Source organism: Podarcis muralis, chromosome 10 (genome assembly GCF_964188315.1).
Source record: "Podarcis muralis chromosome 10, rPodMur119.hap1.1, whole genome shotgun sequence".
Lineage (NCBI taxonomy): Eukaryota > Metazoa > Chordata > Lepidosauria > Squamata > Lacertidae > Podarcis > Podarcis muralis.
In genome coordinates, this window is record NC_135664.1 from 2424904 (window position 1) to 2438674 (window position 13771).

The window sequence follows — 13771 nt, forward strand, 5'->3', positions numbered from 1 at the left end:
AGATGGGTAGTGGCACATAGTTTGAATCGCTGGCTGACACCCCTGGTCATCCACTTGAAGCCAAGACCACTTGCAGCCTCAAGTCCTTGTGCTTCTGGAGATACTCTTGCAGTCTCCTCTGTTCCTACTGCCTACAGTTATACGTAATGGGCTGGGCCACTACTTTCTCCACTGGTTACCACTGGAAGGAAACAGAACTGTCATGGTTTGGTGGCTGCTAGAGTATTGCTCAAATGTAGTTCAGGCTTTTTGGACAAATTAGTTTGTACTGCAATCTTTTCTGAACTACGGTATGTCTAAAAAGCACATGTGGATACACACACACCAGAGACACTTGTTGAATTAGAGTAATTTATTGTGTGTTTTTTTCTGAACTTGACAGATTCCCAGAGATTGATAACACAACACAATCTTATGCACCAATTCACAACTAGTCCCTTGTTGGTTTTATTAAGAACATAGTAATTTAAAAAATAGCTAAATATGTACATATTAATAAAACTTATATACATAAGATTGAGATACTTTTTTTTACCTAAATATGGAATGATTTCCTAATAAAACCTATAAAAAGACTTCTGAAAAAAATCTGAACAGTAGTCACAGTAAGTAGACAAGAATACTATTATTTTTAAGATTTATTAAAAGAATGCTGATTGTTGGTTAACTGTTACTATATGTATGACTTCTTTGTAGATTTACTGGGGAGACTGAGTAGTTCTGTTCAAGAGGGAACAGTCTCTAAATCCTTTCCATCTCTAAGGAGAAAATGTACTTTTTAAAGACTGCAGTGCAAGTCAGGTTTATCTTGTCATCAAGAGAACACAGCCACATTTCAATAATTATATGTGTAATAATGATTACACATTATGTGTAAAATTCCACAAAAGTGTTAAACTGCAGTAGAAGTAGTTATTCAGCCTGAGTTGAACAAACACAAAAGATTCTGTATAAATATCTACAGCAGTGTCTTCTGGTGTGCTTAAGATGACTATGAAATTTTCATTATATAACATTCATTAATCCTTCATCGGAAGTATGACCTAGTACCTTTCCACACACAGACTAGGACAGAAGCCTGATTCTTCAAAAGGTAACAAGAATACATAAACCATAACTTCAGATATTATTTGTGGGCTTTTGTGGTTAATAACCTTAAAGACCAGTGTATAAATTTATGAACACCCATGTCAAAGTTTCCTTTCAAAAGCAGAAATATAAAATAAGCCAAAAATATTTGACGGGGCAGAACACTTGCTTTAGTTTTAACTCTGAGGAATGAGATAAGGAGATCAGTACACAATGGTGATAAATATATACGTTTTGGAAGGAATTTAATATAAATATTAATTAACTGGCAAGTGGTAAGGTGGGATTATATATATATATATATATATATATATATATATATATAAATATATATAATTTAGGGTTCAGATTTTGTACACTGGCCTCTCTTTCCCAGCACCACCCATGATTCAGGGGATAACAAATATTAATATATCTGATGACAATGGAGTGTGTGGAGCTTGACCCAGAGGATGTTTGGTCATCTATCTGAAATTTCAAATAACAAATCTTTCGTGGAAATTAAGGGGGGCGGTAATTTGCAGATTCTGGGCCAATTTCCTTCATCCTTGGCCTACAATATTCACAGGGAGAAAACTGGGAATCGATTTTTTTTGGCAGATTCACACACCTGCCAGATGAGGAGGAAGTGAATGGGTATGCTCTTTACATATAAGTAATTGTGTGAGCATTTTCACTTCACAAATAGGCCTGAAGATGTGGAGACCCAATATGAGCTATCATTTCCTCTCACTGAAGGGATGAAGATTTATGGAAATCAAGCCTATGGGTAACTATGGAACACCTAGTTTCCATAGTGTAAGTGCAAGAAGATTATATACACCCAATCCACTCTCGACAGAATTATCCTTAGTTGGGGAACTGTGTGAACTCCTCGTGGTCAGGAGGAAGGTGTGATACTATGCTCCTTTGAGTTGAACAAAGGAAACCAGGATACATGTTCCTATATGCACTTCCTTATCACTCATTTCCCCCACTGCCGGACAGATCCTTCAAGAGGCATGAGGAAAGGCATGAGCATTTGTGAAAATCAACACACCCCAAATGTAATGGTATTTCCCCTACATCTCATGCAAATATGACAGAAAAGCCATGTATAAGAGTGTTGGGGAGGCTATTGGCAGCGATAATTATTGAAATAACTTTTTGGGAACTACAAGATGGTTCTGGCACTCAAAAGCCAGGGAGAGAGAGAGAGATGAGGGGGGTTGTTATACCAAATGGTCTGAAAAATAAAATGTCTGAGTAATCTCAATATTAAGAACAGTTCATTCCACGTTCACCAATACTTGTTCTGGACAAAACACCAGCATCAATATTAGCATCAATTATTGGGACTCTTATTGTCAAATACCATATTGCAACTTATTCAGAGAAGAATACTTGGCAATTTACCATATTTACCCAAGAAGGAAAATCAAAGGCTAAGGAGAGAGGGAGAAAGGGTCTTCAGAACAGATGACTAATGATTTATTAACTTTGAAGTTTTTTGGTCCTTTGATTTCTGCACAAGAATCCAATATGAAATGGGGTCCTTCAGAACACCATTCTAAGGGAGGCCCTTAACTTTGTTAATGTTTCAATGTTTAATCAAAGATGGAACAAACAGCCAGCCAGCATGCATATACTTATGTGGGGAAATGCAATCATAAAGACAAAATTTGTTCTATTTCAGTGGTTATCTGATTAACTGCACTATATCCTTGCTGAACAAGTCTATTCTGATTAAAATAAGAAACAAGTAATTTTGTGGCTTTGTTACCCTATGTTACAAAAGCATGAACAAACTTAAGATTGAGGCCATGATAGAGAACGCAGATATTGAAGTAGTCTGAAAATAGCGCTGGTGTCCTGCTCAAAAGTAAAGACGTCTGGATCTGCTAGTGAAACACTGGTGCAGAATGTGTGGTTTCAAAGAGGTTACCTGAAAAAGAAGAGCTGGGCTTAGGATCTGAAAGGTTGGCTGTATAAAACTGACACACAAGTATTAAAAGTAACCTATGGATTTCAACATTAAAGTAATAAAAGGTGTTGTCTGCAATAGAATTAGAACACTAACAGGCTGTCCATAATTTATTTCTTGGTATGTATTACAACCCCTGGGAATCACTTATGGAAAGGTATTACCGTATTTTTCGCCCTATAGGACGCACCGTCCCATAAGACGCACCTAGTTTTTTTGGGGGGAAATAAAGGGGGGGAATTTATTTCCCCCCCAGGCGCGGGGCTGGGGCGGGGGAAGCCCGAGCTTCCCCTGACCCCAGCCCCCAGAACAGGCAACTCTCCGCAAGCAGCTGGAGCCCAGAGCAGGGCTCCCGCGCCTTGCGGAGAGGTGCGCAAAGTCTGGACGCACTGCGCTTAGCGCGCCCAGCCTTCGTCATGCAGGCAACTCTCCGCAAGCAGCGGGAGCCCGGCGCGGGCTCCCACGGCTTGCGGAGATCTGCGGGAAGCCTGGAGAGCGAGAGGGGTCGGTGCTCTCCAGGCTTCAGCGAAAGCCTGCATTCGCCCCATAGGACGCACACACATTTCCCCTTCATTTTGGAGGGCAAAAAGTGCGTCCTATGGGGCGAAAAATACGGTAATTACTGTGAGAGAAATCTAGTACACAGAATTGGAGAATAAGGGAGAGAACACATGCAAAGGTGTGTATTAAGAGCAACAAGGAATTCATCTAAAAATATTACACACATGGATGGAGAACAAAGCACTTGCATAACAATGCAAGGGAGTGTCTATCAAATATCTGAAATTAATCTGCAAAGTGGAAAGAACAGCACTGCTCTATTGAGGGTTTTTTCCCAAAACAATATAGAAAGCACTTAAACAGAACTCTCCCACCCCACCCTCCCTACAAATATATATAATTACAATGATCTCCCCTCCCCTGATTGCTCACTTTTATTTGGGGTCACTTAATAATAATTTTATTATTTATATCCCTCCCATCTGGCTGGGCTTCCCTAGCCACTCTGGGCGGCTTACAGAATATAGCACAAATGATAACCCCACCACCACCACCACACACACATCCTGGAGAGTCATGTCCAGATAACAATATTGGGAGATTGCATGGCATAATATTGTCCCCAATGCTCTTCAACTCTGAAATGAAGCCACTGAGTGTGGCCATTCGGCGTTTGAGGGCAGTGTGTCGTCTGTGCGCTGGGAGTGGTAGCCAATGTTGCTGAAGCCAGAACTGGGATTCAAGATGACTAAGAGATTGGGGAACGGGGTCAAATGAACAAAACAAATTTCAGTAGGGACAAATAGGTTGAGAGAACTGGGTCAGTTTAGTTTGGAAAAGAGGAGACTGAGAGGAGATATGATAGCCATCTTCAAATGTCTCGAGGGCTGTCACATGGAAGAGGGAACAAGCTTGTTTTCTCCTGCTCTGGAGGGTAGGACTCAAACCAATGGCTTCAGGTTACAAGGCAGGAGATTCTAACTCAGCGTTCAGAAAAACTATCTGACAGTAAGAGCTGTTTGGCAGTGGAACAAATCCCACAAGAGGTGGTGGACTCTCCTTCTTAGGGGTTTTAAAGCAGAAGTTGGATGGTCATCTGTGTCATGGATGCTTTAGCTGAGATTCCTGCATTGCAGAAGGTTGGACTAGATGACCCTTGGGGACCCTTCCAACTCTACCATTCTATGATTGCCATAACATCTGAGTCAGAAGAGGCTATGTATAATCCTAATCACTGTCCTAGTGATGGACTGGAGGAGGGCTAATAACCCAATGTTGAACCCTGGGAAGATGGAGGAATGGCAGGTAAGTGGATTGGTCAGTTGCATGTTCTTGATGGGGCTGCACTCCTTCTGAAAGAGCGCTTTCAGAGTTTGCGAGTGCTTCTGGATCCATCTTTTTCACTGAAGGCTCCGGTAGAGGGCCCTTAACCAGCTACAGACATCATCTTTGACAGGCAAAGCCTGGCCATGGTAATTCCATTATGAACTTCCAGACTCAGTTATTGCAGTGTGCTCCATGTAGGGCTTCCCTGGTCTAGACGCTCCAGCTGGTGTAAATGCTATGGCTACACTGTTGGTAGGAACAGACAACCACCCGCACAAAGTTTCAGTGCTTAAAAGCTTGCACTGGCTACTCAGAGGCTAACAAGCCAAATTCAATGTTCTTGTGTTAACTCACAAGATCCTTAACAACTTGGGTTTAGGATACCTAAAGAACCACTGAGGTCTCTAGGGGAGTTGCTGTTAGTAGTCCCCCATGGCTCTGATGCACAGCCTGTATACACCAGAACCCATGCATTTGGTGTTGGGGCCCCCATTCTGTGGAACACCCTCTTGGAGGTGATCAAACAGGCCCCCTCCCCACTGAACTTCAGGTGTGTGGTTTAGATTTAATTTTAGCAGGCATTTTAAGTAAGCTTCTATGTTTTTATGGTTAATATTAACTGATTTTTCTCCTTATGCACATTTTGCAGAAAGGAGACCAAAGAAATAAGATTTCTACTAATGTGACTGCCTCTTTGTGTCTCACTTATGAACTTTTGATAGTAGAAAAATTAGCAGCACTAAGAAATTGCATGAGATGAAATGGGCACCAGTAAAATACTAAATAAAATTACTAGAGCAATTAAAAGCTGACATATAAAGACTTCGTTAAGGAAATTGATTATCATGTCTTCTTACATAAATTGCCTTGATTGCTTGATTGGGTGTGGGGAGCAAGAGTGAAGAGATCTTTATAATCTCTGTGATCTGAGGACAGATTTATATATTCAGTAGTTACTGAGTACGAAAGCTTTCCCTAGACTTCTGGCTGTTATAAGGTCACATTTTAAATGCTTCTCTGTAATGAAGGACTCCTTGGGCACAGGCACAATGATGTCAGGGAGAAGGGTGTTGTCTGGCCTTCCTGAATTGTAGTGTTTTATGTTCAGTGGAGGAGCACTTCAACATGGAATAACCTCCACTCCTAGCACTACGGAACAGGCAGTGGAGACAGAGAGTAAGAAAATGTGAGGCATATCTAGTGACAAAGGAAAATGTAAGTTTAGGTAAGAGATGTTCTATTGTGCAAGGTTATTCCAGACAGCCCAATTCTAATGAGACTATAAGCAAACAAATGGCCAATTTGTTTTTATTAACCAACAGCTTTTTTACCTGTTTGTAGTAGAGAAAGGTCCAGTTTCTCATCACAGTCGGTTGTCTCTACTAAATAAAGATAATACATAAAATATATTATTCTCCATAATACATACAATTAGAATTAAGTAAAACAGTAGTAATAAAATTAAATGGGAAAAGTGGTATGGAAAACAGGCAAGTGTACTACAAAACCCCTACAAATTAGAAGCATTTTAAGAACTTAGGGAATTCAAAGGAAGAGCTGCTCCATAAGACAATAACCAGTTCTCTTCAGAAGGTGACTGATGAATATTTCAATGGAGGTGACTCAGATATTCAGCTCTGAGTCATAATGACTAGTTGAGTGACAAGACTAAGAAATGTACATAGGCCTGAATCAGCCCTTAGGAGCAGTGTCCTTCCTCAGTAATTCTTGAAGGCTGGGTTCAGGCTGCTCACTGTCATACTGTTTGTCTTGCCACCTTGCTATCTGCATTCAATCTGCTTTCTACCTCTAACCCTCCCTTACCTGAGCCTCTTTTTAACCGTCTTCTTGCCAGTTTGATTTGATCCTGAAGAATCTGTACCCAGTCTCTTGGGCCAGGTAGTTTATCCACATGGTTTGCAGTGCAGTATTTTTCTGTGAACACTAAAAACAGAAGGTACAAATAATCTCTTTACCAAAAGGTTGAAAAAGATGGAAAACTGCAAACCAAGGTTTAAGTAACCAGACACAAGAAAAGCAAACTCACAACAACATTCTACATTTTATATAAAATGTGAGAACTGGATGTTTACATTTTTGTAACTTAAAATCTCCATGACTGAGCAAAGTCAGCATGTAAATTTATTCTTCCCAAACGATTTTCCAAGTGCAGGAAGATACTAACATGGGAGACCTTCAAACAAACTAACTTGCAATGTAAGCTTGGACTGTAGCTGTTTGAAAGCATTCAAATAGCCAATAGATTTTGCATATACAGTGGTGCCCCGCAAGACGAATGCCTCGCAAGATGAAAAACTCGCTAGACGAAAGGGTTTTCCGTTTTTTGAGTCGTTCCGCAAGACAAATTTCCCTATGGGCTTGCTTCGCAAGTTCTTGCGAGTTTGTTTCCTTTTTCTTAAAGCCGCTAAGCCGTTAATAGCCGCTAAGCCGTTAATAGCCGCTAAGCCGCTAATAGCCGTGCTTTGCAAGACGAAAAAACCGCAAGACGAAGAGACTTGCGGAATGGATTAATTTCGTCTTGCGAGGCACCACTGTATTAGGGAAGATCCAGTAAGCTAAGCACTCTGCGAATGTTTACCATGTTGAAAAACATTAGCAGAAGATGGCATTGACATTCCAGAAATATTCACTAGAAAGATCAGTCTCCAGACATTTAAAGAGAACACCACAAAACATTGCCTTGGAATCTCCGGAACAAAGTGACACACGAAACTATGAAATCTGAAAACACAGTGGCAATATGCACATAAAATGTTACTCAGATGAAGTGGAACAAGCCAAAACAAAGTGTTGGGCTTACACACCTCTCCCCACACTTACTCTCCCCATGCAGTCAGGAAGAAGACTTCTGAAAAAAATTATTTCATTTTTGGATAATTCTGTCGTGAACCAGAGATCATGGTTCATGACAAACATATTATTTAAACAAGCTAGCTTTATAACCCATGGCATGAATGTAATGCCAAGCTAGGCTCTCTGGTTCACATGCAATACTAAGCCAGGATTCCATAAAAGTGAAACTAAACCCAGCAGAAGCCCTTTTCCTGGCTGCGGTGGGAAATGGATAGGGCAGCATGTCAGGCAGATGCTTTTGCTTGGGCTCCTTCCAGCTCAACCCATGTGCCACTAAACCACTGTTCGGCATTACATGCAAACATGACCAACATTTGGCTTTGATTTTATAAAACAGAATTAGCAAGGGTAAACCTTTCGTGCACATTTCAAGCTACATTTCATCTACACATCAGTGCTTTTTATGAGCATATATTTGACAACACTGCTTCCTCATGAAACAAAATATTGACACATCATTTTTTAAAAAGTATTTTTTTTAATTACAAAAGGGAAAAAGGAGGTATAGATCATCTGTCTTAGTTTTCTGTGAAAGATTCCAAATATATAATCAGGTATCTTTATAATAACATTTTAAATGACTGTCTGAGTTCACTATTTCTATGCCTTATTGCTCTTGGGCTGTTTAACCAGAATGGTCAGGAGTGGGAGTATGAGGAAGTAAAGAAAAACAGGAAATATTTCAGTATTGTTGGGGAACTGGTGACCTTTAACCTGAGAGACTGCCTCAGGTGTGCTCCATCATACAACAGCAGCAGCTTTGAATGGAGGATGAATGTCAGCTATGATATCACCAGGCAAATGACCAATCAGCTCCTTTCGCTGCCCTACTTGCATGTTTCATGCAGCCAACCTCAATTCCTCCACTGTACTTCCTGATTAAAGAAATAGAGTATATACAAGAAATAGAGCAAAAAATGGAGCCATGCAGGCCTCCAACATGGCCCCAACGATGAGCTAAAACAGCCAGGACTCACCCCAGTGATCAGCCAGGCTGGGCAGCAGCCAAGGACCGCAGGGTCTTAGAAGGCTCCTTCCCTGCCCTCTCCACCAGACCCCTGGGTGCTTTTCAGTGACAGGCAGCAGTGCTGCTTTTGAACAGGAGCAAAGATCAGCTCTGATCTGTGATGGCCAATCTTCATTTAATATTCCCAAAATGTAACACTCTGGCCTGTAGAGCTATGAAATCCATTGATTTCATAGATCTGTACCTATACTTCAGTTAGGAAATCTATAGCTTTCATTGATAGGCAACATTGCATTTTGGGCAACTTAGAATCATAGAATCATAGAGTTGGAAGAGACCCCAAGGGCCATCGAGTCCAACCCCCTGCCAAGCAGGAAACACCATCAGAGCACTCCTGACATATGGTTGTCAAGCCTCTGCTTAAAGACCTCCAAAGAAGGAGACTCCACCACACTCCTTGGCAGCAAATTCCACTGTCGAACAGCTCTTACTGTCAGGAAGCTCTTCCTAATGTTTAGGTGGAATCTTCTTTCTTGTAGTTTGGATCCATTGCTCCGTGTCCGCTTCTCTGGAGCAGCAGAAAACAACCTTTCTCCCTCTTCTATATGACATCATTTTATATATTTGAACATGGCTATCATATCACCCCTTAACCTCCTCTTCTCCAGGCTAAACATGCCCAGCTCCCTTAGCCGTTCCTCATAAGGCATCGTTTCCAGGCCTTTGACCATTTTGGTTGCCCTCCTCTGGACACGTTCCAGTTTGTCAGTGTCCTTCTTGAACTGTGGTGCCCAGAACTGGACACAGTACTCCAGGTGAGGTCTGACCAGAGCAGAATACAGTGGCACTATTACTTCCCTTGATCTAGATGCTATACTCCTATTGATGCAGCCCAGAACTGCATTGGCTTTTTTAGCTGCCGCGTCACACTGTTGGCTCATGTCAAGTTTCTGGTCAACCAAGACTCCTAGATCCTTTTCACATGTACTGCTCTCAAGCCAGGTGTCCCCTATCTTGTATTTGTGCCTCTCATTTTTTTTGCCCAAGTGCAATACTTTACATTTCTCCCTGTTAAAGTTCATCTTGTTTGTTTTGGCCCAGTTCTCTAATCTGTCAAGGTCGTTTTGAAGTGTGATCCTGTCCTCTGGGGTGTTAGCCACCCCTCCCAGTTTGGTGTCATCTGCAAATTTGATCAGGATGCCCTTGAGTCCATCATCCAAGTCGTTGATAAAGATGTTGAATAAGACCGGGCCCAAGACAGAACCCTGTGGCACCCCACTAGTCACTCTTCTCCAGGATGAAGAGGAAGCATTGATGAGCACCCTTTGGGTTCGGTCAGTCAGCCAGTTACAAATCCACTGAGTGGTAGCATAGTCAAGATAAGCATAGTCACTGAAGATGGGGGGGGGGGGGCTACCAGGGATGAAAGCTGATATTCGCTCCCATTCAAAAGTGCCACCACACATCCACAACTGAAGTGTGACGAGGGGTCCAACAATCGGCTGACAGTCAGACCTTGTGAAGCCAGGTGCATGGGGCTTTTGCACTGTGGGCTTCACAAATACCAGGCTACCAGGACTCCAGCAAGTCCTGTTGATGAGGGACCTCTGTCCTGAAGACACTGTGCACAACACTTCACAGGTGCCACCAATCAGCTGAGTAGTGCTACCTGCAAAGCCCCTGTTGGATCAGCCACATGTTTATCCATCCCATTATAGGTCAAGTGGGTGTGGCTTGGCCCAAACCGTCTCATGGGCCAAATGGGCCAAAAAACCACAAAAAACCCACAAACAACTGGGGAGGCCTGGTGGGTCTAAAGAGGCCTGTGGGCTGGAGGTTCCCCACTGCAGTTGTAGCTCAAAATATATTTGGGGGGCAGGCAAGTTGGGGAAAGCTGGGCTAAAGCTTTCCAGGACTGAATAAGCAAAAGACCTGAGAGCCAGGTAAAGCTGAGGCAGTGAACAGAGGCAACAGTCCAGGCAGACAAAGACGGGGGCTATGGGGGGGAAATGTATAGCAAAGCCAGCTTGAAAAAGTACCCAAACCACACACTCTGCTACAAGCCCATCTTTAAGGCTTCATTTCTGTAAACATTCTCATCCTTTGACGGCCATCACTCTACTATTAAACATACCAGATGTAAAGGAGGAAAAAATACTCTGAATTTTTCTTTGCTTAACAGTGCACATTTCTAAAGTGTGAGAGAACAACCATCATTGATATAAAACTACCTCAGCAGAGTAAACATTTTTCTTTACACTCTTAACTGATTTATTGAGCAGAGCCAAAAGTATTGATTACAGAACATCTGAAAGGGCTACAGAGGAACCCAGTGGCAACGATGCAAAGAACATCTTTTCATTCTTAGTGCAATCTTACACTGGCTGAGCCACCACAAGGGATCAATGGGCCCATAGTATCCAGCAGAACGTGCAAATGGAGCCAGGCAGAGTTAAGTTCCACAGGGTGCCATCCCTTGTGTTTGCTTCTGGGAGAAGAACCCCCATCCAGCATATCAAAGTCCTCAATGCAGCATCCCTTGTGTGATACCATAAAGACAATATAAAGAGAGCCCTCTTATTATAAACAGTGCCTAGCACTACCACTCTAGATACTATCAGCTGCTGGTTGTAACTGAAAATGATCAGTATTTGAGAACATGTTTGGCTAGGGTATCTTGTTTATTTTTTTATTTATCAAAATGTATGCACCACTCAATCAAAAGAAACATTTAAAGCTGTTAACATAAAATCTTGCAGCAACATCACCGCTGCATCCCAATGCACTAAGAATGTTGTAGGTGAAATAATTAATTTGTAGTTGGAAATTTCAAAGAAATGGGGGCCAGATAATACAACTCTTAAAAATGCATGGCGTGCTTCCCAATATCTACATTTAAAACCAATGTTTTATTTCATTGACCCTCTTGACCCTCAATAGCATCTTACCATCCCTATCTTTATAATTATTATATTTAATAATTTCATTTCTCACAAAAGAAGATCATCATACGCAGTTGCATAATGAGCTTTCTTCAATGCTGATCTGTAAGCACCACATCAAAAAGGTCCAGTTAATTTCAAGTTTCAAACTATATTATGAAGCATCATGTCTTTGTTGGTTGAAAGAGTGGATAAAATTAGAAAACACAGAATTGTTAGATTTGGAAGGGTTCGATAACAGATTTGGATGGCATGCCTATTTATGGTGTGAGAAGAAGAAAAACCATAGAGGTTTTGAGAACCACATCTTCCGGAGATCTTTAATTGAAATATGGGATAGGTATAAAAATCTATTAGAACCAAGAGTCCCACACTGGTTATCTCCGTTAGAGGTTATGAGTGTAAAGAAAATCAATATGAGAGGGAATTGGATTGCATATGGTGAGTTGATAGCAAAAGAAGGAGGAAAATGAAACCTTATGAACAAGTAAAAAAGTATGTATATGATTGGTTGCATTATTTTCAAGTAAATGAAATGTTTAAAAAGGATTATAGAGAGAATGGATATGTTGAAAAAGATTCAAAATTTCAAATAGAAATAATAAATAATGATTGTAAAATTTTATCAAAAATGTACAAAATGTTGTTGGAATGGCATACGAAGGATGAGGAAGTCAAGTCGGTTATGATACATTGGCCCAAAGATGGAAAAAGGAGGAATTACCAACCCTGGAAGAATGGAGAATGAAAATGATGGACTATGCAGAATTGGATAAACTAACTGGGAAGATTAGATATCAACGAGACCATAAGTTCATCGAGGACTGGGGAAAATTTGTAGAGTATCTGAAAAATATATGTGATGAGCAAACAACGCTCGTGGGATTTCAAGAAGCTCTGTGAAAGTTTGAGGAGTATTGTAAAAAAGAAAATAAGATTGGGAAGGTATATAAAAAGGCAGTATTAAATTTAGGAAATGTGTAACTAAAAATTAATTACGGATGATTGGCAGATAAGCTGAAGGAAGTCCAAAAGAGATAATTTGTGATAAACTTTTGATATGGTATTATATGTATATTGTATTGAAAACTAATAAAAATTATTTTTTTAAAAAAAGGTTCAGTTACGACCGAGGCCCAGTGAAAACAAGCATCTTGTTGTGCAGTAAAATATATTAAACTGTAGGTTGGAAACACCATGTCTGAATGATTCCCCCATTTAAAAAAAAAGCATCCTGGCCTGGGTCGTCACATATTACATTAAATAAGTGTAGAATCTTTGTACTTGTGTATACCAACAATTGAGCTGTACATTTGTAACATTTTTCACATGTAACATTCAATGAATGTGCAGTCCATGTACTCATGTACACAGTAGTTGAGATGTACAAATCAGCAAGTGTACAGTCTTTCACACAAGCCCTTGCACATGCCTTGTACTACCAGTTTGGAGATGTGTTCAGTGTTAATGAGGGAACAAGTCTTAAATGTCAGTAGTGATACGTGTGCAAATCTTTATTCCTCAACCTACAATCTGAAATGATGTAGTCCCGGAACAGTTTGACCATGCAAAAGGTTTTTGATTCAGATCAGATAGCAGGAACACATAGCCAAGGCAGGCTTGCAGATGAGCTTGAGAAATTTGTAAAGATCACCAATGTTTTTAGCAACTCCCAAAACGTGATACAGCATAACCACTAGATTATATTATAAAAGCACATTTTTTAAAAAGAAAGAGAACAATACCTTTTATTGCACCCACAATATTTTGGTCTAGTCCTTTTCGGTTGTCATTGAGACCTCTTTTCCTCTTGCCATTGGGTAAAGAGTTGGCCAAGGTCTTGTCATCAAAAAATGCACACACCAGCTTTCGAAACAGCAGACTTCCTGAACGAGTGTAATTTGCTAATATAGAGTCCAGTTGTGATTTCGGCATAAAGACGTCAAAGCCTTCAGCAAGTTGCACTTCTGGCTACCAAAAGAATATGAATGCTTTATTAGCACCTCTTTCATAACTATTTTGTCAACAAATGACATCCAAGGAAAACATGTTCACATCAACACACATACTAGACTTTTATGACACCAGAATAGACACTGAAATAAAATA

General features: G+C 40.7%; 1 protein-coding gene across 2 annotated transcripts in view; it reads right to left on the reverse strand.

The window, feature by feature from the left end:
• Window positions 1–334: 334 nt before the first annotated feature.
• The window catches only part of BEND7 (BEN domain containing 7), a 58146-nt gene continuing 44709 nt past the window's right edge, over window positions 335–13771 (reverse strand). For both annotated transcript variants that reach the window (XM_077935678.1, XM_028745767.2), the window contains 4 exons: window positions 13408–13633; window positions 6704–6823; window positions 6211–6261; window positions 335–3013 (listed from right to left, as the gene is read on the reverse strand). In XM_077935678.1, coding sequence (XP_077791804.1) covers window positions 2970–3013; window positions 6211–6261; window positions 6704–6823; window positions 13408–13633 — 441 coding nt within the window. In that variant the 3' untranslated portion in view covers window positions 335–2969. The remainder of the gene's footprint in view (window positions 3014–6210; window positions 6262–6703; window positions 6824–13407; window positions 13634–13771) is intronic.